The 24821-nt window shown below is 37.9% G+C and overlaps 1 protein-coding gene across 1 annotated transcript; it reads right to left on the bottom strand.

The window, feature by feature from the left end:
* Window positions 1-755: 755 nt before the first annotated feature.
* On the bottom strand, window positions 756-24789 carry il7r (interleukin 7 receptor). The gene is made up of 10 exons (XM_088415086.1): window positions 24666-24789; window positions 23203-23333; window positions 6769-7012; window positions 5716-5839; window positions 5436-5590; window positions 4931-5082; window positions 4703-4856; window positions 4526-4631; window positions 4381-4453; window positions 756-2972 (listed from the first exon to the last, which is right to left on the bottom strand). The coding sequence occupies exons 3-10, from the start codon at window positions 6899-6901 to the stop codon at window positions 2646-2648; spliced, it is 1224 nt and encodes a 407-aa protein (XP_088271212.1). The 5' UTR covers window positions 6902-7012; window positions 23203-23333; window positions 24666-24789; the 3' UTR covers window positions 756-2645.
* Window positions 24790-24821: the final 32 nt, after the last annotated feature.

Genomic DNA, 24821 nt, shown 5'->3' with positions numbered 1-24821 from the left:
TCACCCTACAGCTGTGACTCTGTGTCTATTAATGACTATTTAACACTTTGAGCGCCACTGACATGAAAAGACGTCCAAAGAAACACAGCCAAGGAACACCATTGACATCAAATACATATTTTTACGTGGGAATGGGCAGCAAAAAAGTATGGGGGGAAATACTTTGCTCAGTCAGAATGCTCGACCCTTTTTTTTTTAAATATTATTGTTTATTTTAATAATTTACAGTATTTGATGTTATTTAATAAACATCCTACTCTGGTCTGTGTGTATATGTATGTACTGCATGTTGCTTTTTGGTAATGCATACATGAGTATGTATGCATGTGTCAGTTTGTTTTACTTTATTTTTTCATTGTTTACTTTTTTTTTCCCCATTGTGTGCGTGTGTATGTCAAGTGTGTGTGTGAATATGTGTATGCTGTCTATATATATATATATATATATATATATATATATATATATATATATACACACACTCAAATCCCTTGAGAATGATATAGGCTATGTTGCATGGGTTTAGCTAAAAAAATTTTAAAAAGTTAGAGCAATTTGAATGCTGACAAGTTGATTGGCAAAATGGCCGCCCCTTAAAAAAGATAACAATGGATGATGCTTCTTAATTCATATTCAGCAAAGCTACAGAAATTTGAATGCTGCCAAGTTGAGTGACAAAATGATTGAGGTGATAAAAATATTAAATATTAAGAAAACATTATAAAAATCAGAATGCAGATTTTTAAAATAGTGGGGCCTCATAGAACATAGTAGATTTTTTTTTTAATGTATATACTTGTTCTCCTTTTATTCTTGGAATCTACAGTACAAAGGTCACTGTGTTTTGCGGACACACGCGCACACAAAAGAAAACATGCTTACTCACCATGAAGAATAAATCCCAAAATAAAAGGAATCATCAAGAAAAATTCCTGTAATTTCTAAGATGAATCATTGTATATCTTGGTGACAGACGTCAGAGATCACGCTTGTTTTCCACTGACACATTTGTGCATTTCCTGTCTGCCAGATTGCAAATTGCAATTATAGGCAAAATGGAGCAATTTACAAATACAACATACAAATAATAGAAAAATGCACACAGCTCTCATTGTGTTACAGTACAATTTAACAACTAGAAAATGATTCAAATAAAATTTCGTTAAATGACTTCAATCAAATTTGAAAAGTAAGGCACAACAGCTTCATGTCAGCAATCATAATATTTTGGATATATAGCACGTCAATGCCAAAAACAAAAACAAAAAAAACAAAGGACCAGCAGCACCTATATGACATGGTAAAGAAGATATTTTAAAAATATCTTTTCTGACATGCCATAAGAATTAAATTTTTCCTCTTCATGCTTTCTTTATATTTCCTACTGAATGGATGCAAATGACGTCGATTAATTATAGTTACAAATGAAATTCTTTATTATTTTAATCTGATTTTTTTCAACCCCTAAGGGAAATCAAATAAAAAAGCTCATTTTCCAAACCGCAGATGCAGATTTGCGCATGAAACAAAGAATACAAAATCGTCATGTTTCCACGTATTCGGCGTAGGCCTGAAAAAATATTGATCACAATAAACCTCAAATGGATGCAGAACATAGCAGCAGCAAAATGAACTGTCATATAATGAAATAAATATTTACAGCGGCATAACCACGAGGTATAAGTTGCAACTTTGAGTAGATGCGATCGCTACAGCAATGCATCCTGTTCCATACGTCCACATCCTGTCCCACCAATAAGAATAATAACGAAACCGTCTGAAATAATAAAGCATGAAGAAATGTGCTGAAATACCTTGGGAAAATAGCAGCTTTGCAAAAATCCAAAAGGGGCTTCCCTCTGGAAGACTCCCATTGCCTCGTGTCGTCTCTCCCTGCTACAAAGCATCAGTGAGAATTACAGTTGTAAAACATTTGCTACATGTATTATAAAAAAAATCTCAGATGAAGAATGACACCAAAGCTGTATTTATGCTAAATGGTGATAGGGCCCAGTTCAGGTATGTGTCATAACTCGTGGAATCTCCAACACAATTGGTAATTGTGGTTGCAGTCACAGCTGGGTGCTTTGCATTGATGCCATAGGCTAAACCTGACCATGTTCTGTGGTAAGCAAGACAGTTTTAAAATAGGCCATTCATTGAAGGTGCGCCTTATAATTCCTTGCACCTTATGGTGCGGAAAATATGGTAATATGAAATGCACCAAAATGACTGATGCGCTGTCAGGCCTGATGCAGCGATGCTATTTTTTTGTTTTTTATGCAGCTTTATTCTAAATACAATCCAAAAAATACTCTAGCAACCACTTTGAGATTGGGCATGTGGACCTGCAGAGTACTTCCAACCAAAATGAAGCCATAATGGCAAAATCTGGTATTTCTCGAGTCAGAAAATTGCAACCCACATCGCCGAGCAAGCGTGACAAGAATTTGAGGCCACAGTTGCGAAATTACTTACGTCAAATATCAAACTCATAGTGATGCCAGAATAGCCTGTTTGTCATTACGCACAGATACACCAAAGTTGGTGAAAGGACCTTATTCTTTTACCACACGCTTCCTTTCTGGCTTACTCAAAGATGGTTTCCATTTGGAGGTTAGACTGATCCCAATCCCTCCACCTTTGTCCTACTTGACTTGGTAAAAACTGGCCATAGTGACGTAATCCTCCTCCTTTTGAAGGGTTCCTAGCACGCGAGACATCATGTCCCCCGGACCGGGCGCAGCGGTGTCGTTCTTCTGGCTGTCATCACCATCCGAGCAGCTGCTGTTTTGTGAGATAGAAAGCTCCAGTTCTTCCGTGTTGGTGCTGCAAGCGGAGTTTTGCGAGGAATGGGCGTAACTGGCCTCTCCACAAGGAACGGACAATATTGTTTCTCGCCCAATTGTTTCCACCACCGGGTAGATTTTAAGTGGACTGAATTCCTCTGTTTTAAGATTGAGTAGATGGGCAACCTGAAAAGAAAAAAAATGACAAGAAATTCACACAAAGCCTATGATTCAGAAAAAAAAAACGGACACATTTTTTGCAATTTGGGATTTGCGTTTCTTTGTTGTTTTTTTTCTTCGTACTCAAGTGTTGCTAAGGTCTACCAAGATATTGGAAAGGCCATGGAGGGACAGGAACGCAAAGTCCCTGAGGCTCTAAGGAGCTTTGTGGTTCAGAACACAGGAGAGAGTACAAGCTTGTGTTGATACAATTTGATTCGGAAATTCCCATGCATCTTGAATCATGAGTCATCCCTTCATGAATGCTATGGGGTCAGCCCCCATGAGGTGTCAAGACATCCTAGATCTACTATTCCGGGAGGGTGTATCCTCTGTGTAATATCTTTTCTACCTCTTAACCAGTGCTAAGCATTTTTGGGTTTAAAAAAAAAAAAACAAAACAACAACAAAAACGTAAAACATGCCATCAGTGTCTGATTTATTAAATCCTATTTAGACCCTTTCAAACTTCATTTGTATTAGTCCACAAAAAGGAACCTACAATGTCCTCTTGTGATCATAGTAGAAAACTGTTATCAAAAAGAAATAACTTAATTATTAATAAATATTTTTCAGCAAATATAAACAGTATAAAGTGCCCAAAGTGTTCTAAAAAACTAATTATAAATAAATATCTCTCCACAGAAAAATATTAAACATAAAAAGTCCTGTTTTGGAATTACAGTAGAGATCTGTTCACGAAAATAAATAATTAACTCAATTTTTAATAAATATTCATCCACAAAAATAATCAACATAAAGTGTCAGACCTGTTCTCAAAATGAAATACAGTAATTATAAATAAACATTTTTCCAATGAAAAATATTCATCATAAAGCGTCCTGTTTTGTGATTACAGTAGAGATCTCGTCACAAAAAAAAATCAACATAAAGAGTCAAACCTGTTCCAAAAAATAACAATTACAAATAAATATTTGTCCACAGAAAAATCTTCAACTTCAGGGATCATAGTAGAGATGTATTCACAAAATAAATCATTAACTTGACAGGTAACGAGCGGTGGCATCGAACAAGTTGGGTCGAAGCAGTCTTGTATAGGGGAGAATCTATTTTTTTACAATAATGAAATTGAATAACCTACTTCACATTTATTGTTTTATAAACCTGAAACAATGAATTAATTCAATAATGATTTTTAAATTATTTTTGAATGTTTGTTTTATTTAAAATCCCATGTACCCCCTGAAGCTCCTTCAAGTACCCCCATTTGAGAACCACTGGTTTAGGCCACGGTATCGTAGTCAAAGCCAAACATTGTGAGGAAGTCAGCTAATCTTTCAAAATAATCTCACTCCCAGTCCTCTGTCTTTGGGGCAAGAGATATCAAAGAAACAAAATTCTCGTCAATACTCACACTATTGGGTTTGCAGTTGTGTACCAGTGTGGATTTAGGATGCGGAATGCTGGGCCACATGTAAGAAAAGATTCTGCGGGAGGAAAATTGCCTTTGTTTATCTGTGAAACCATTAGTAAGAGCAAATCCATTCAGAGATTCCTACTTTTTTTTCCAGAGGAAGCCCAAGCTGAATGTCAGCATCACCAAAGCGAGGAAACACACAATCAGCTTCCTTGTCGCTTTCTCTCTCTCCTGATTGTTTTCCTGCGCTGAGGATCAATGGAAGTGTTGTTGTTTCTTGTCCTGGTAAAAAGTAAAAAGTCTAAGGAGCAATTCTCACCATCGGGAATGGAGAAAGTCACCGTGTTGCTCCATTCGCTCCAGCTGCCCCTCAGAGAAATGGGTATTGCTCGCACTTTGGCGTGATATTTCGAGTTTTTATGGAGGTGCTCCATGCTGACGGCCATCGTATCTGAGGCCGACACATTTTGAATCTGCAGTATAAGAGCGTGACGGAAATTACCTTGATGAACGCGTACGGAACACGGACACGCTAACCCGCTATTACCATACTCTTGCCGGAGGTCCAAATGAGCAGCTGAAAAAGCTGATTCTTAACTTTCAGGTAGTCCTTCTGGTAAGGAGTCCGAATGTAGAACACGGCCTGATTTGACTCATGCTTCACGGTTACGTTCCACACCTCGGGACTTCGAGGTTTAACTGCAAAGGACACATTGTACACGACCGAGTCAGAAACGTAGTTTAGGAAGAAGACATGAGGGGACATGTTTCTTTATAGGGAAATCAACCAAGAAATTGTACTTACAATGTTCTGTGAACACAGCATTTGGATTAATATTGTATTAATGGAATATGAATTAAGCGGCAAATTGTGCTTTTTTTCCATCTCATTGATGCAATTTTGGCAGTTGCTGTTGACTCAAATTGTGATAATAGTGCAACAACTAAGATTTGACTGCCATCAAATCCTTCAGGTAAAACTCTCAGGTTGTTTTCAAATAAAAAAGGGACAGATATGAACAAGTTTACAGGTCTAACGGGATCTTTTTTACCCATATTCTTTAGTTGAACTTTTTTGCTGATGGTGGCTCCCCGCTTCAGGCGAATGGTCAGATTGAGAATGGCTAGTGGGTGGAGTTTGGTAGAGTTGAGGGAATCTCCCGACCCTGTCAGGCATTTTAATTCGCTTTCCAGCATATAGGTGAAACTGAAAGTAAAGTACAGTACATGATCACTGATTATTGTATATGAATAAAAACATACTGTACATCGATTATTATTGCAAATGCAGACAATGTCAAGACACGGCAGCTTTTCAGCCAAAACATTTACCAAGCTGTAATTGACTCAACGCAGTCATCCTCATCTTCGTCATCCTCACTCCTGCTGGCAGTTAGTTTGCAGGTTAGACTGCTTACTACTGTAGTAATGTGAGAGGTGCAGCTGATTCTCGACTCTGGAAAAAAAGCCAAAAACTTGCTTATGCAGTGAAATGCTAAGTGTTTGTCCGGGTACCCATTACCGGGTGGAAATATTTCCAAGGCAACTTTGTAAACCAAAATGTATGTTACAAATGATGGAATGAGGAAAAAAAACACTCGAGAGTGTAAAATTTCAAAATGCATCGATTCTGACATTTCTATGTGATTGCAGCTGGATGTGTAATCATTGTCCAAATTTTGGACAATATAAAATCATTGTAAATACAATTTTTTAGATGCATTTTAATAGGATTTATTACATTGATTTTCCTGCAATTTTTGCAACATTCCCTTGAGCGGGGGTCAAACTATGTCCGCAAATTGAAAATTCTTTGTTGACTTGTGTTTCACCTCAAGGCAGTAGGTGGTAGTAGAGACCAGTTAAGGGCTATGTCTTAAAGTGCTCTCTTAGACCATACGATTTTTCAACTTTTTGTGGTCGTTAATAAATTTAACCTACATATGTATGAATAAAACTGATGCCACTGAACAATTTGAGTGGTTGAAGGAAAGGAAAAAAAAAAGCAACTAATTATTACGCCTTTAAAAACATTTACAAAATTAGGAAAAAAAACGCAATGTGTATAGTTTGCAAAGTATGTGCACAAGGGTTCAAATGCATTGTGGTATGTTTACAATTGTGCAAGTTTATCAGGCGATGGAAAATGCCAATTACAAAGGATGAAGATGGATCAAACTATCATTTTTTTGACTTTATGCTTAAAATCAAACACCGGTGCACACCTGCATCTCCAAAAACATAACACTATCAATAATATTTTTTTTTCCTCATTGTGTGTTATTCATTTCTTTCCCTTTCTCAACACCAAAGGGTGAAGTCGTACAGCGTGAGGGATAACGTGCAAGTGCCTGGTTGTATTGATCAAACTGTGGTTGGTCTCACCCAGGTCAGCGTCTCCCTGTCCACTCTGAGCCAGACATACCGCTGGCAGCAGCAACAGGAGCAACAGCATCGGCAGCATCGGCAACAGCGGTGGCGGCGGCGGCGGCTGGGCCATATGCCAGCCAAACAGCATCTCTTCTGTCGTCTCCGTCTCGTTCTCAGATGAGTTGACTGCGGCTGACAGCGCTTCTCATCAGAGAGGAAGAGGAGGAGTTGAGATGCTCCGAGGGAGGACGGCTTCAGCCTGCACACAGGATGTTCAGAACATCAGATGGCAAGTTCGGCGGAATCTTTTTTGACTTGAGGATACAGTGATGCATTGACTTGTGAGTTGAATTTGTCCCGTGACCATGCACGCGACTCACGGCACCCAGATCTCAAGCCATCTTTAACCAGATTTAGCACGGAAAGCAAACGGTGGATATACGCATTTGTGAGACCTACAGCTATCTCATGGACGATCATTTATTTGTTCTAACAGTCACTATACATCACTAGCATAGATAGATGAACAAGGCTTTAATGGTAATCGTTTTCTGAGGTGGACGGAGGTTACACCACCATGTGTCCAGGTTGGGAGCATGTAAAAGTTATGATGTCTCCAGCTGATTCAGTTAAGAGGGCACCGGTTAGAGAACACAGAAAGGTATTCCATTTGACTTGTTTAGTAATTGCAGTCTTTCGGCATATACACACAATCATAAACTTGGTGGAACACAGATGGTGCGCAACTTCGAGTATTTATGGTAAAATGAACTTGAGCTGCATCGCGAGGAAAAAGAAAATAACAACTGCTTGGCGTACATTCATCGTAACACTGCCGCAATGTTCACTGACCACTCACAATGTTGGAAACCTGAAAGAATCTTGACTTAACCCGCAACAAATATATACAGTAACTTATGGATAGGAACCCAGGAAAAAAAATTAATTTCAAAGATGAGATTTATTCTGTTTTGCTCTAGTTTTTACACTGTCGCCAAAGTGGCGGTGCGTCTTTTAAACGGTAACATGGAAAATACCAGAATTTGACCCTAAACTTAAGTGTGCGTTCAATACATAGGGGAGTCTTATATTTTGGGGCATTACGGTAAATAGAATGCATGCTAATCAGCGTTAGCAATATCAGCTTAGTCTTTGGACAGACAGCAACTTCAAAATGTCACTTAGCAACCATACCATCAATCCATCCAACCATTTTGTATAGCTGCGTATGCTCACAAGGGTCGCAGGCTTGCTGATGCCTGTCCCAGCTGATTTCGGACAGATGAACAACCATTCATGCACCGAAGGACATTTATATGTCCGATACACCTGCCATGCATGTTTTTGGGAGGTGTCCAGAGAGAACCCATGGAGGCTTGGGGAGAACATGCAAACTCCAAACAGTAAGGTCGGAGTGAGGTGGATTTGAACTCGGGTATCGGATACCTGAACTGTGAGCTGGATGTGCTAACCGCAGCCTTTTTTTGAGTCTTGCTTTATTTATCGATAATATATAGAGAACAACATAAATATCTTAGCTCAGGCACATCGGAAGTGAGAATGGCCAGGACAAATACATTCAATTCAATCGATCATCTCATTCTTAGTCACTACTAAGATTTGTAACGTGGAGTTAAGTTTTTCTTTATCACAGGCAAATCTCAGAGCAACTCTGGTCCAAATTACGTCCAAACAACAATACCCGATTGTTTTCGGGCTGTCTTTTGTATTGTTGACAATCTACTTGGAAACTATCAACTCACAAGTTGCAAAAAAAAAAAAAAAAAGGTGATGGCCCCAGCTTTGGTTACCACGGTTTCCTGGACCTGGTGCTAAGTATCGTTTCACTCGGTATCGACAGCATAAAAAGCAATGTGCTGGAAATAATTGCACAACACCAACACCTTTTGCTTGCTTACTTCTGATCATGTGTGATGAGTGTAGAAACTGCTCGAGATTGTGTTAATTGATACTTGATTTCTTGTCAAAATTTACGTCAGCTGATGGTCACCTGATGGTTGTGACAGGAGCTTCAGCTCAAAAGGAAATCAAGGGTAGGTGAAGTTGGATAAAATATGCCTCATTACCACCGCCCTCGTCGCCTGATTGCTGTTTTTAATTCCCCACTTATGTCTACTTTATTATTTGCTCTATTATGTGGAATCTAACTGTCTCATTGTGTAGTGTTGCTATGCACATGACAATAAAACTCTTGAATCTTATACACATTTTTAGCACGATTCAAAAACTCTAGCCAGCAGTTTTGATGTTCATTGTCTACTCCTGATGGCGTTTTGCTATGAAAAGTAATTCGATTTATGGAAAAAGCCCAAATACAACACACACATATTTTGCTTGTTTTGTGAAGAAAACTGCATCTAAAAGTTTACAGCAAAGCAAAGAGACTCCATAAAGCCGCCCCCGCCAAACCACACACGCCTGAGGTTTGTATCTCAGCGCAACATCGCAAAACATCTTCAGCTGTGGTTTTAGTGTTTAGTTGCCTGCTTCCCTTGCATTGATAGGAATCTGATGAGCCACCTGTTTAGACTGCCTGCCGTATTTCTGGTGGCCTCAACACGCTGAGACAGACGAATCGCAGGCGTATGGCGAGAGTCGAGGAATGCATGAATACTGAAAATCTAGCATCTTGAAATTATAATATTTCTGTCACGTGGTAGAAGGTAGGAGGAGGTCACTATTTGGAGAGCAAAAGTGACTTACTGTGCTACCAACACATTTTTTTAACCCTTGTGTAGTATTTGGACCATTTTGGGCTCATTTTTTTCCACATTATTCTGGTAGTATTTTAGTCAATGGATGGTACACTGACATGTTGAAATGGGTGAAATTTCAGCTCCCTGCTGTCCTTTTTCAATGCTTTCTCTTTTATGAGAAAGCCTTGGATGTAAAGATCAAAGGATAGGAGAAAATACCGCACAAGGGCTAAATCAGGGCCTGGGACCGGCAGTGGTTAGATATTGATGCAGAATCCGAGAATCAAACCCTTAGCGTTACAGGAAGCAGCATGAACACTATCTATGCAGTATAGAGTAAACATTACAAATCAGATCTCTGTATAAATTGCCACATAGCAAAAACTGCTGATTTGTTCTAAACACGTTTTTTTTTTTCTTTTTAACACAGGAAAGTTACATATGTGCAAGAATGTCCACGTGAAAAGCCTCCTTTGAATTAAAAACAAAAAAAAGGATTGACTTACAAATTGCTCCAACTTTGTAATGATTTGATTTGCTTGAAATTTTATTGTGGATTCGACTTGACTTTCGACACAGTGACTTGCTTGAAACCTGAGGGTTAAGACCAAAGTTTTACTCGTGACTTACTCCGACCTCAGTTATTGAATGCACTCAGTGGGCCAAGTTCAGGCGATCATTCAAAAACATGGGGGAGCCGGAGCAAGGTTTTACTGACCTAGATCCAAAAGACCACACGCAGACTGGAAATATGCTACAAGAGATGTGTCACAATCTGCCACGTTATGTTGAGTCAGAGTGCTGGTTTATTGTATTTTCTGAAATCCAAAACTGATTTAGCGGTCTACTAAAACAGTGGTTCTCAAATGGGGGTATGATAATACATTCCAGAGTGTGAGTGAGATTTTAACAGGTTTCTGCAGGTAGAAGCAAATCCCATTTCATATCTTGACAGGAACAGTAATGTCTCCTTTTCAAATTAAGAGCAAATTAACTGTAAGTACCTTACTTATAAATTGTGCTAGGACTCCTTTTGATTTTTATTTTGTAAAATTTTAGATGGATGCACATCCTCATTATTGTCACAATTTTCAGGACAAATTCAATTTAGCGGTTTTACTAGAAGAGTTGTTTTCATATGGGGTACGAGTGAAGGTGTATGTGAGATTTTAAAAGGGTTTCTGTCGGTTGCAACATATTTAAAATGTTTTATTAATGCTGTGACAAGAACAGTCCATTTTTGTTTTTAAATTAACAGCAAATGAACTGGAACATGAAGCTCCTTATTGCTAAATGTGTTAAAATAACTCCATTGGTTTTGATACATTTGATCTGGATGTGCATCGTCATTTGTGTCGGAATTTTTTGGATAAACTTGAGAAACCACAACCAAAAAAATGGTTTCCAAGTTGAATTGGTCAGACACATGACACAACACTGTTTTTAGTCTTTCTTGTCCATCAAAAAATGTTTGCTCTTGTTAAATATTTCACAGGAGGCACATCATTGGAAAAAAAAAAAATAAAAAAATTGAGAAGCACTATACTAGAAGACTCAAACACATTTTAATCACGATCCAAACTGTGCTTTTAGTTTCTGTCAGAGGGCCATTATGGCTGTGATAGTCACATGTTTAGATAATTTTGAAATCAGAGGCAGGTAAAAACAATTTGAAACAAAACTTGTAAAGTTGTTATTTTAATCATAAACTTAAGTTATAATTAGCATTTTGCGGGCCGCATTAAATGACGTGGCGGGCCGCATTTGGCCCCCGAGCCTTGTGTTTGACACCCGTGCCTTAGCGCGTTCACGCTCCTGTATGCTGTCAAGCCTTATTTAGACTTTAAATGCAGCGGCGTGCAGTCATGGAGCTGCATCCTGTTCCGGATGGCGTTCGGTGCTCACATTCTGCGTCTATTTCAGTCAGCTCTCTTGTTGACGTCTGTACCGTAAAACCGCAACGTTAACTGGTTTTCGAGAAGCCTCGCCAAACTGAGCGAGCCTTTGAAGTTGACGCTCAGACAGCCGCATGGACGTGGCGTTAGTGCGTGGTGCTGTGTGTGAAAACTACTTCCTGCTGCCCCTGCACCCCCCCCCCCCACTTGTCTTGTCTCAGTCAAAATCAGTTACCCTCAAACGTGTGAGCAGCTTCAGCAGGGCGTCACCACATCCTCTTGCTTAATTTGTCTTTCATTTAAACTCCCCCCTTTGCTGACGTGCACTTGATGATTTTACAGTTAATGTTGCTTTGGTTCCGTATTTGAGCAAACGCTTCGACAATCTCGCTGGGCGTTGAACCATGAAATTGTGGGACGCAAATTGTTCACTTTTTTGTTTACGTTCTATTTAATTATGCAAATGTTCATAAAGCTCAAGACTGCCGAGGGCGATTTCGTTTACAAGCGATATTTCAATATTGTAGCACACTTAACAGCTGCTTGCGACACTACTGTTGAAATCACTTGGTTTTGGAGGGTAGGACAAGTATCGCAAATGTAAAATATTGTTTTCGGGGGAGGATGTACCAAATTTTCCGCACTATAAGGCACACTTTCAAGCCTTCCATTTAAAGCCTTATGAACTGATACACCTACATTCATCATATCATATGATATCATACGATATAAATATAATCGATTACATTTTGGGGGGGAAGAAAAAATAAACTAACTTCGTCATGTAAATTCTTCCATTTTTACTTCTGCATTTCAGTTATAAATGTATTTTTTACTATTAAACTTTGTTATGCTATACATGCGCCAATTTTGAAGGAATTCATAAAGGGACAAGGCGCAAAAAAAGCGTGTTTTTGTAAAAGAAAGCACAATTTTATCAAACAAATCCAGAACCCTTTTTAAAATAATAAAACAAAGTATTTTAAGGTTTTCGGTGCCAAATTGATTAAAAAAATTAAGGTTAATATTTAATTGAATCATAATTATACTCTTTGAAATAATTAATCTTGGCATTAATTTAACAGTCTTTTAATGTAATCAAGAGGTATTTTTTCCAAATTCTTCACAGGGCTTTCCACAAATCATCCTTATTCTTAATTTTTTGTTTGACTTATCTGATTGTTTTGTTGACGTTCTCCTTAGCACAGCTCCATCTAGTGGATGCATAATGCAATCCCAGCCACTACTGTTGCTTCTATTCTATGCACCTTATAATGCTGTGCGCCTGCCTGAAAGTGCGCCTTATTATCTGATGCGCCTTATAGTTCGTAAAATGCGGTAGCGATGAAACAAGTTGGCAAACTTAAGGCTTTTGCTTTTTTGTTCAGCATCTTTTTGTGAATATTAAAATACATGAATGAAAACAACCACAAATCGAGTGACTTTTTCAAAATATTATCGAAGACTTCTGGAGACTGGTAAAAGTAACGGTAATCTGTTCTAACACTGCAGCTCTGCTTACCTTTTGGTAGCGTTTTGGTGTCGAAGGAGCACTTATTAAATGTGACTTTTATTGTGTAATTTCATGTTAATGGGAAGGTAAACCCTCCAAGAGTCAGTTATTTATATACAATCATCAAAGTCATGTTTCAAAATTCAATCTCCTATATAACAAAATGATATGCCTTTAGATGAGGCTTGTCCTCTTTTGGCAGTTGCAGTCAGTATTCTAAATAAGGAACATGATAACCAACATTTCTTTTTTTAGCTTCATTATTTTATCAAAGTCAAAATTGCAGGTGTGAATGGATCCGTCGGCGACGGCGGTTTGCTTCATTTAAAGTGTGACAATAGCACAAAAACAGATGGACCGAGGCGTTTTATGAGTCCTTCATAGGACAACCAATTAAAATCCAAACATCTGCAGTGTAACACATCACGTTGGAAGTGGAAGCAAAAACATTTGACTATGGGAGGTAGATGGGAAACTGACATATTTGAGCTCAGTTTGAAGGAATTATTGGATGCAAGAAATTTGAAACCTGAATGCGCTCTGGTCAAACGTTTCTTACATCAAAAACAAAAGAATGACGCGCCTGTGTATAGGATGCACCCTTAAATTTGGGGTCAAATTATGGTATTTTCTGTGTTAGTGTATAAAACGCCCCAACACTTTGACAAGGATGTAAAACCTAAAGCAACACTAAAAAAAGCTCATCTTTTGTGAAGTCTTCATATTTTCTTGCGCTCATATCCGTAAATTATATATGTGTTGCTCGTTAAATTGAGTGTGTTCCAAATATCCCACATTGTGAGTAGTCAGTGAACGAAGGGCCAGAGTACAGTACGTTAAATGTACTTGACGCCGTTTTTTCTTTTCCTTGCGACGCAGCTTGTGTTAATGTTGCCATAAACGCTTGATGTTGCGCATCAACCGTGTTCCATTAAGTTTATGATTGTGTGTATATGCCAAAAGACCACAATTAATAAACGAGCCAAATGGAATACCTTTCCGTGTTCTCTAATCAGTGCACTCTCAACTGAATCAGCTCAAGACATCCTAACTTTTCATGATCCTCTATATTTTAGTAATATCCCTATGTGTGGACTCGCATGTTGGTACAGGATGCTCGCTTCTTTGATTGAAAAACGTGGCCAGTTGTGGTCCCGTTACGGTAATTATTGTAAGTAAGAACACATCCAATATAAAAAGGTGCATCTGTGTGTCAAAACTCAGAATTGGCTGATGGATCAATCTTTCTCAAATAGCGTTGAATAAAAACAAAAACAAAAATCTTTAAGGTACCGTTTAGAGGGCGCATCCATACTTTTGGGGGAAAAAAAATCCTATATTTGGGGGATTCCATTTTACAATTTTCTTGATCAATTTGCTCATCACCGCCATGTACTTATTTAAAGTAGCCTTGGTGACAAGTTTAAATTTGAGTAATTTTGAGCTGTAGCCCTAAGCATAACTGAAGGGGAACAAACAAGTACTTCAATTATTTTATAGATCGGTGAGGCTTGGGCAGAATTGTAAATTAGTGGCAAAGGCAGGTTGGAGCCGACCTGAGTGACAGGTAAACCACGGATGGCGCATGAGGCAGCTGCTTACTCACAGACGGTTGGCACGAGCGGCCCCATCGTGGGAATCCTCCCTTAAACGTGTTCTCACTCCCTGCCAGCTCTGAAGCGCCCCGCCGACAAGACACAAGAGCTCTTTGTCATCATTTGGGACGGTGGGATGCCATTAAATTGTACCGGTGAAAAAATAAAGAGGGACTCAAAATATTATTTTTAAAAATCTGGCTTTCATAAAGCTCGCAGGCTTGCTGGTGCCTATCTCAGCTGACTTTGTACACTAGGCCGGGAACACCCTGAACTGGTTGCCAGGCAATTGTCGGGCACACAGAGACAATGCGCCCAATCACGCCTAAGGACAATTTTAGTATGTCTAATACACCTGCCGTGCATGTTTTTGGAGTGCGGGAGGAAGTGCGGGAGGAAGCCGGAGTTCCCGGGGAGAACATGCAAACTCCACATAGGAAGACGTAGATTTGAACTTGGATCCCTGAACTGTGAGGTAGGCGTAATAAACACCGCACTACCGAGCCTCCAACCTTGTTTTTATTAGCTTAACCCTTGTGCACACACTTTGCAAACTTCAAACATTGCATTGCTTCCCAATTTTGTAAATGCTTTTCAAGGCGTAATAATTAAAGTTATTTGTGAATATTTTTTTTCATCAACCACTCAAATTGTTCGGTGGCATCAGTTCTATCCATGCGTATGAAGGTTAACTTTAGTAACATCCACAAAAAAATAAAAAATAAATAGAAAAATGGTATGGGCTGTCTTTGTAGCCTTTGAAGTGATGATGACACTAAGAAATAGCCATTAACTGTTCTCTATCGCCACCTACTGTCTTGGGGTTAAACACAAGTCAACAAAGAATTTTCTGTGTTGACATAGTTTGACCCCCGCTGAACGATATGTTGCAAAAATCACAGGACAGTCAATACCATAAATCCTATTAAAATGCATCTCCAAAATTGTAATTATAATGGTTTCATGTGGTCCAAAATTGGGACAGTGGTTATTTTTGTACACACTCGCACGTCCAGCTGCAATCACATAGAAATATCAGAATTATTGCATTTTGAAACTTGCTCCCTAGTGTTTTTTTTTTTTTTTTACCCATTGGTTATTTTAAGATATAAAAAAAATCAAGGGAATTGCTATAATTTGTAAAATTATGCCACAAGGGTTAATATTGTAGCTTTTCCAGATACAGTATGTATAACTCCCAAATAGGCACATATCAGGTTCAGTTCTGTTCTGGATGAGTGTTCTAATAATAAAGCTTGCCTATTGCCAGCAGGCTAGGATGAAAGGTGTGTATGCATTATTGCTTTGGGCAATCTGATATCAGAATTCCTGTTGATAAAGAGGGAAATCAGTGAAAAGTAATACGTTTCAGGGTACTGCTTTCATCATTTAAAAGATAAATTCATGACATTCTCGTTTAATTTTTCAGCTTGACAGCCCCGGCAGCAAATAATATGCAGCTAATACGATCTGATTAAAAGTGGCTACCTTCAGTCCGCCTTACTTGGTATTGCAAGTCACAATTATGCACGTGTAAGTGTGCTGCTTTCATATAATTTAATGTTTTGCCTTGGGTTTTTAATGACGATGATGTATGATACCATGGAAGAAAAGTAACCATGTGACTTAGTAGGATGCAAGTGCTAGCTTTGGGAGTGGTTATCCCTTCGCTGCTAATGAGTCTCACTGTGTTAGATTGACTGAAGTTCATTTCTGCAAGGAGAATTGAACAACGGGCCTGGGAAATATGAATTAAGGAGAAAGACACTTATGTGTCTCCAGTCTGTCATTTTGCTGACGGACTTTGTTTAGTGTTATTCCAGGCAGGCGTTGTATGCGTGTGTGTGTGTGTGTTTTGTTTTTTTTAACTGTGCTGCCCCGGTACACTTTGTCTGTGTTATTTTGGTCCAAGTGTGTTTTCTTAATTATATATAAAAAAAATTAAACTAAAATAGCACACACTCTAAAATGCACTTTTTTAATAGTGATGCACAGACGAAGCTTCATGAAGCACTTGTGATATATTTGAACTCCACTCAAAGATGCTTGAAAGATGTCGTGGAAATTTAATATGTTTTTGTTACATCTTTCACTAGCTCAAAATACACCACGGACGCCACAGTTTTCACTGCACTAGTGTTAATCGTTCTACGAAAACTCATCGTGGCATAAATAAATGAAATTCAAACAGTTTTTGTCATGTTTTTGCTTCAATTCTATAGACACTGCTGTGTTTGTTGTGCACACTTGGGGGCAGTAAAACGATTCACAACAATTTCACAACAGACTCAGTAATCCTCAGTCATACTAGACATTTTTTCCAAAGGATAAAGACTACATGACTACCATATTATCTTTCAACATGTGTTGCGCCACTGTTTGTGTTCAACTACCAATGCTATTTTTTAGCAAGTGTTTGTTGCTGTTTTATTTTACCCCCTGCAGGTCCAATGACATGAAAACTAGCCTGGCATCTTAATTTGAGCAAAGCGCAACGTTGCTCTTGTGTCATGTGTTATTGCGGTCAAAATAAAATGAATGTGTTGTTTACACCGCACTGATATTTGTCACCGCTTGAGGCGGGAGGGTAATCCTGCATCAGTAGTCCTTTCACCGTTTTATCGCCGTGACTTTCGTTTCCTAGCTCTCATCCGGCTTTTTGCAGCATCCCTCTTCTCGCAGCCGCCATCATACATCACCCCGCATCGGCCACGCTTCCCTTTTCTTCCTCCCGCTCTTTCTCGCTCTCAATGACATATTATTACTCACGCTAGCCATCGGTTCACTCAGACGCCTCCCGCTCGTACGTTTTTTTTCATTACTCTTTATCACCCCTGCATCTCTATTTTGCCACACCCTGTCCTGTATTGCTCTCTGTCAATTATGGCTTCCATTTATGGATTTTTCTCTTTGATGAAAACACGCAAGCGACTCATCAACCTATGGATCCCCACGCTCATGGTTTATTCCGCTGCCATGATTTTGTAAAATGTGCAATATTTGCTCTTTGTTTAGTGTCTAGTCCAGTGATTCTCTTCAGTTGCATATGATAGTGAGATGTGACCGCCATCTAGTGGTCTATGAAAGAATTACTCAATTACATGTTACCATGGCTCTGTTGTTTTGTTTTTTTTTCAAATCTAGTATAGTGTGCATTCGTTTACAGTTAACTTTACAGTATATTTGCATTTAATATTTTGGAAGTGCTTGTTTTAAAAGGCAACTCCATTTTTAGCAGTAATTTTTTTTTTGTATTTCATTAATTTGTTTACTGAATTATTTTTCATGTACAAAAATACATTTTTTTAACTTGCTATCAACCAAAAATTACCTTACATGTGCTCAAGGTGCGGATAACGATCAATCATTGCTCACTTGTTGGTCATGTGACAATCACAAGCTCAGCTATGATTGGTTGTTATGAGCCCTGATCACAAGTGATGTCATTTTCAGTTGACAGAACGTGGCAAAATGTTTTAAAAAGTGTTGCTTGTACATGTAAAATAGTCATCAATTTAACTGTAGGCAAAATAATATCTGTTTGCAGTTGAAAATGGCTTAACAAACATGTAAATGTTTACAAAAGATATTTTTAATGCATTTTAATGTAATCATTATTTTAAATGTTATATTTTATTTTCCTCTATTTAAACACAGTTAATGTTCAAACTAATCTTATGCCGGCAAACAAAAATATTAATATTTTTTTATATAGATAAAATCTGCCACAATTTCAATAAATACTAGGGCCTACTACACTATAGTATTTTAATGTTGATCCGTTATGGTGTTATTTGTAAGCATAAGCTTTTTTTTTTTTTTTTTTTTTTTAGGTATACGATGTTTGACAACCAATGTTCTTCCTGTCCACCTTATTATTTTAAAAATATATTCTGCAGTGTCTGCTCAGTCATCAAGTATGAAACATGTACACCTTGGACAGTGGTACCTTGACTAAGTGGCCCAATTTACAAAATTTTATAATTACGAGCTGTCTCTTAGTTGATTTTTTTGCTTTCGTGGCAACAAAATCCATAAACACCATTGGTAAGGCAGTATATAGAGCTTGACCTTGTAAACATGGTACTAAACACCTGCAAACTGTTTTGAATCGTGAAAAAAATGCAAATGCATCTTTGATACAGCAAGAGCTGAGGCATGATATTTTAGCTAGGCCATAAACATATCCAGATGATATACTCATCTGCTCCTCACAACAGATTTGTCCTCCCCCTCTTGCTCCCTTCAGCCATCCATGCCTCTCTACCACACACACACACACACGTGCACACACACACTTATGTTGCATATGAACCCATGGATATGCAATGATCTCTTTAAACAGGTCGTATGTATGCAAGGGGGCTGACGAAAATATACTGCTGCGCATAGCTACCCTCAGCAGTCTCGTATATGTGCAATGTGAGCCTGCACTGACTGTAATATTTACCACATTATCATGTGCCATGATGAGTGAGAGTGCCAGGGATTCATGGCCAAGTGTGTGTATGTGTATGTTTTATGGGCACCTCAGGAACCTTGCAGGTCAAACCAAATCAAAATTTGATGTGGAACAAGGACATGCACTCATTACACATGTATGCAAGGGCATCTCAAGAAAATAGAATACTGTGGGAAATGTCATTTTATTCAGTCATTCAATTCAAATTGTGGAACTAATATATGCAAGTGAAATTAACAAAATAGATGTGATTTTTTTTTTTTAAATACGTTGTTGCTTTCTTAAATGAGTGATCCAAACAACTTGAATTTATTTAATAAAAAAAAGCAACCATTCTGGCCGACTGAATTTAAAAAAAATAAGGCTTGAAACAATTTATATCACTCCCAGTATAAACTTAGACAAAACTATATGTAGAACAAATATAAAAACAACTTCAAACGCTGCTAGCTGATTGCTAACATATACTGATGCGTTAAGCAATGCATATATGAACACAACTGATGAAGCAACACACAAAAACAGACAATATAACAGCTCAGGGTCACTTATTTATCTCCTTCAAATAACAGTATTTATGAGTTGCTTCTGCAGCGGTGAAAATCCGACTTCCACTGCAGCCATGTTATAAGAACTCAAGCAAGTAGCAAGGGAATTCATCATGATGTACAAACTGTTTATTCTTTGCATTCAAGTACAAGATTACGGAATGCTGTTTTCCAAACTAATACCACACTACAACAATAATTGGTGTTGTTCTTTTATTAGGAGGCGTCAATGGATTAAAAGTATTGTGCTTTCATTCATTTAGTGGGCAAAGATTATTAGAGAGACACACGTTTTAGGTTACAAGCATGGAATAAATTAAACGTATATTTCAAAGCATCACTATTTTAATACGTATAAACTAAAACTGACAAAAAAATTAAGGATCTACAGTGTTTTGTAAAATCCTCCAAAAACACAGCCTATTCATTTGTGTCCAGTGTCGCATCCATTTTGTCTCGTTAATTGCATCCCATCCAAACACATGACATGTCAATGGAAGGACCAGGATGTCCTCTACTGAGCACACTAGGATTTAGTTGGGTAGCTTGAATGAGTGCAAAGATATAAACCAAAAACAAATGTCCACCGCAGTGGACACAAATGAATAGGCTGTGTCATAAAAACATAAAGAAATCATGTTGGATTTTTTTTTTATCCGCTTAATGAATATATTTGAATTTGACTTTTTGACTAAAGCAACTGAAACTTTTGAATGATATCCTACTGTAAATATTTGTTGGTGCATTTCTGCAAAACCAACTTAATCAGCGGAACACCATGAAGTCATTAGCTGGAATTTGCATTCTGTCCTTTGTGGAGTGGAGCCAGGCACTTAGCTCTACCTCATGTCGTGAATACAGAACACAGCACAAATTAAAGGGCTCACACTTTTTAAAAATGTTTCCCGGTAGGGCCGCTAGGATGAAAAACTGCACTTATACAGTAAATGACCCCCCCCCCCCTCTAAAATGCCTCATGCAAATTGGGTCCGAAACAATTATAGAATATTGATTATCGTAATATTCTCTGTGCATGACTCGCATTTTTAGAACCAAATTAGAAATGTATGTATAAATGTGGCAATGTAATACATCTCACATTTAGGAACAAGAAACTCATTGAGAAGCTTCAGCCTGCGTGAGATTATTAGATTGCCGTTTCAGTAGGAAATTGAGCTTCTATTTGAATGAATCATGGGTTTATTAGTTGAATAATGATTTATAAATTATTTGGGATACATTTTATGCACTAAATCCATGTCAGTTGTGCATAGGAAACGTATCTTAAAAGTTTCCTTCTATTACACAGAGGACATCAAATTATTGTCAAACTGTGATTCTGAGCCCTGCGCTATTCAATAGTGCCACCTATCGGTTGGGAAAAAAAAAGTTGAGTGCTGATGAACCCGAGTGGATTCATGGAAAAAGTATGACATAGATAAATGCCGAGCACAGAAGCCAGGCATTTTTTCAGCTTCTTCTCAACTCGTTACATATAGAGGAATCACATTGGAAAAAAAAAAAAAGTGTTTTGAAATGATATTGGCAATTTCCTGTTATGATGACATGTCAGTCACAGGTGGGACACAGATGGTCCAGCCACTTCTCAGTGATGGTTTGTGGCTGACTGAATGATTGGTGTGAGGTTGTGCCTCGTCTTTTTCTCCGTTTTTATTTTAATGTCTTCTCTCAGACTGCTAAGCTAAAATGTCACTGTGAAGGAGCGCAAGTAAAAACGACGAGTTTCAGTGAATTGAAATTTAGCATTTGCTGAATCCGTCAAGAAAGTAAATAAGCCAACACAACAAATAATAATCAGGCACGGCTATGAAATGAATGCAACAAATGGAAGTCCGATTTTTGTTGTTGTTGTATTTGACAAAAATAAAAAAAACAGCAAAAACAAAATGAAGTTATAAAATAAATAGTTAAAGCAGCAGAGACGTTCCTGGGATTTGAAGGTCTCGGACAAACAGAAATGAGGGAACAACAACACCAAGCACACATAAATACAGAATCACTGCATTGACAATGATGGGGCACTAATAACATTTGTATGCTATAGGATTGTCTTAATGTGTAGGAATACAAGTATATTGTATAAGTCTTGGTTATAATATGAACAAAACCCCATTAGTATTAAAATAGGCACGCTTTTAGAATGGAGATTGTTTTGCAGCCTTTATTTGCAGCGTACTGCGAGATCCCACCCCAGTCCGCTAGATAGCAGTAATGTACTTAAATGTAGGTTTGCCAGTCGCCGGGCAAATCGAACGCGAAAAAGACATATCGACAACAAACAACGGAAGAAAAGGAGAAAAAGTTGATCGCGTTATGGCGTGCATGGTCGTTTTTGTATGATTGTACGGACGAACGATACACGAACAGAAGCACGAAAAGAGATGGCGTTAGCGCTAAAGTCACCGGGTAATCACTATTTCTTAAATAGTTCTTTATAGTTGTAAAATAAACGCGTAAACGGCTTTCAAGTAACGACAAACCTGGCTAATGTTGACAGTCGTGCACGTATTTGGTTTTGTATGAGTACTTTTTTTGCTCTGGTTATTGACCATGAACAAATAGCAAATATTTGCCTAAAGTTGTTTTTAATTGTCTAAACTTGAATAAACAGTATTCCAAGCGCTTATCAAGTCACCTTTTTTCACCTTTAAACGCCTCTTATTTTCTTGCTTCTCATCGTTGAAGACTACAACGCAGTCGCCTATTGATTACGTCACAGTTGAGCTCAGAGTGGATGGCTCATTCGTCCTCAAGAGAATTTCAGTGAAAATATAATGCTTCTTTCAATTATACGAACAGGCACTTAAGGACACTTTAGGTCCTGTTAAACAGTTTAACAAAAACAATTTTCATATTATTGAATAATTGGCAGTTAGGTGCGAACAGGTGGGTTGTTCAGCGAATGATCTATGTTCTTATACATACACATAATTTACACATATACACTTTGTGTTATCTACATTTATGTGTCACGTATGAATACAGTTTCTTTTCAGTGCCTGAAACTACCAGGAAGCTTAAATCGTTTCAAATACAGTTTGCAAATATAGTGTAATGTTTTTTTCAGATTAAAATGGAAGAAAACGGTGATCGATGGAAACGGAATCGATGAGGGCAGAGACAGAATCAGTGAAGACAGACTGGGATGCTTCTGCGGGGATTTTTTCAGAGGTTGAAAATGAAGCACAAATAGGGAAATGCAACTCCGCAAAAACAGAAGCAGAAATTACGCCGAATTTTTCCGAGCGCGTTTTTAAAAAAAAAAAGCTGGAGATGACGACAAAAAAAGATGCCGACCTTGCAATGTTTGGAAAAAACTGAGGAAAATACATGATCCATGGATGTTGGTAATGAAACACTTTCACACATTAAACCTGTAATGTCATTTTTTCTTATGGGTGCACTTAGCTTGCTATCTTGTAATCCTTTTTTCTAAAATAAAAAAATGTCCTTGTGAGTCATTTAAACTGATGTTTTCCCCTATTTTCTGTTTAAGTGAATTAATTTTTGACAAAACTAATATGTTAATGTGGTGTTCAGATTTATAAGGGTGGATAAAACATTGTAACCACCATTTTAAGTGGTTCAAATCTATAGCTTCACATTTTCATATGCTCTTAGAAAATGTCGTGAGAAAAGGATGAAGGGCGGGGTCTTAAGAGTTCATCTTGATTTTTTTTAAAAAGACAGGCATGTACCTCGCTGGAGAGCTTGAGAACCGGGAATCGTGGAAAAACAACCACACCCAGTCACAGATCTTCTACTGACAGGAGCTGCAATCATTTTTCAAGTCCAACCGTAGGTCGTAAAATTGTATGATGAAATGCAGCTGTAATAAAGGTGAAACACAGACATATTAAAATTATTCATCAATGTTGGATACTTTTCTCAGAAACATAGTGAGGGAATTCCGATGAAAGCTAGTAAACTCCAAAACGTAAAAAAAAAAAAAAAAAAAGAAGTCTTGAAAATGTCTACTTCGCAACTACTTTTCCCCAAGATTAAATCAAGCCTGCGACCCTTGTGAGGATAAGCAGCTCTAGAAAATGAATGGTTTTGCACACATTAAAAAAATGCCCAGCGTGTGTTGTCTCACACTTGAAGATTTACTGTAAAACTGACACGTAACAAAAAAGGACGCAACGTTTTATAGGCATATTTAAGCACTAAAACGTTCAAGAAGCCACTATTTTTAAGGCACAATAAGAAAGTCAATCATGTCTGTTACTGGCGTTAGTGTGGCGCCATCTTGTGGCCATGAAGGATAAATGAATCCATCTGGCGTCAGGGTTTATGGTCTTATTCAAGCATGAGTGTGAATTTGATAACAACTCCGCCATTTTACTTCAGTAGAAGGAGGTGGCTGTTTAGTGTATTTTACATATTTAAACCAGGTTACATTAATTTGTAAGCTCGTGAGAACCCGTCACTAGAACACGTAGGCGCGTCCGCCATATTGAATGTGTCAACTGTCTCGAATGCGAGTTCATGGAATTGACTGCGCAAATTGATGCCGCTTTTCATCCGTTCACATACAAATTGGTGTATTTGGAAAATAAACGGCAACAAAAACAGCAACTTGAATTTTTGAAGTGATAATTATAAACATTTGTATTGTTTTCTTATTTTTCACCATGAAAACGAAAAAAAGCTTCTTTGCACACAGCAGAATTCCCTCCCAATGCTTGCATAGTACTCAAACTGAAAAGAAATGTAAATTATTTTGTACTGCAGGCATTTCCCACAAAAAATGCGGTGCAACTAGCTACAGGTCTTGCATTAGGAAATGTCCTTATTCTAACTTGTGAAAAAAAATACACGACTTTTTCTGGTATAGCACTTGCCACAAATCACTCTCGTAAAAACAAGTTTTAACAATCATCGTAAACATAGCCATGTATGGGCAAAATCTTACTTCTCCAAATTGGTTATTTGGTTCCTGCATGTCCCGTACTTTCCACCTCTACCCGTTTCTTTTTGTAAGACCCATTCTTAAAATCGTTGAAAACTTTGCCCATTGCTGAGTTTAATTACTTTGTTACTTTCCTCTAGTTACGTCTGCGAATGCTGAAAATATATTTTGGCAAAGCAAGCAATTTAAAAAACATATTCAAATACAGATACTTGAAAATGATCGTTAAAAGTAATTGTTTTGTGTTACCTGCAAATCATCCCAAGAGATGTGGTTTCCGCATTGAAAAGCCTCATAGATTTCCAAGACGCAATGAATGTGAATACGCTGATCGCTCAACAGTACCCAACCAATATGGCGACCACATTGACGCACATTCAATAGCCGTAAAATGTTGCCTGATTT

Source organism: Hippichthys cyanospilos, chromosome 5 (genome assembly GCF_059441005.1).
Source record: "Hippichthys cyanospilos isolate Australia breed blue-spotted pipefish chromosome 5, RoL_Hcya_1.0, whole genome shotgun sequence".
NCBI classification, from domain to species: Eukaryota; Metazoa; Chordata; class Actinopteri; order Syngnathiformes; family Syngnathidae; genus Hippichthys; species Hippichthys cyanospilos.
The sequence above is the reverse complement of the archived record's forward strand: the minus strand, read 5'-3'. Positions and strand labels throughout refer to the sequence as shown.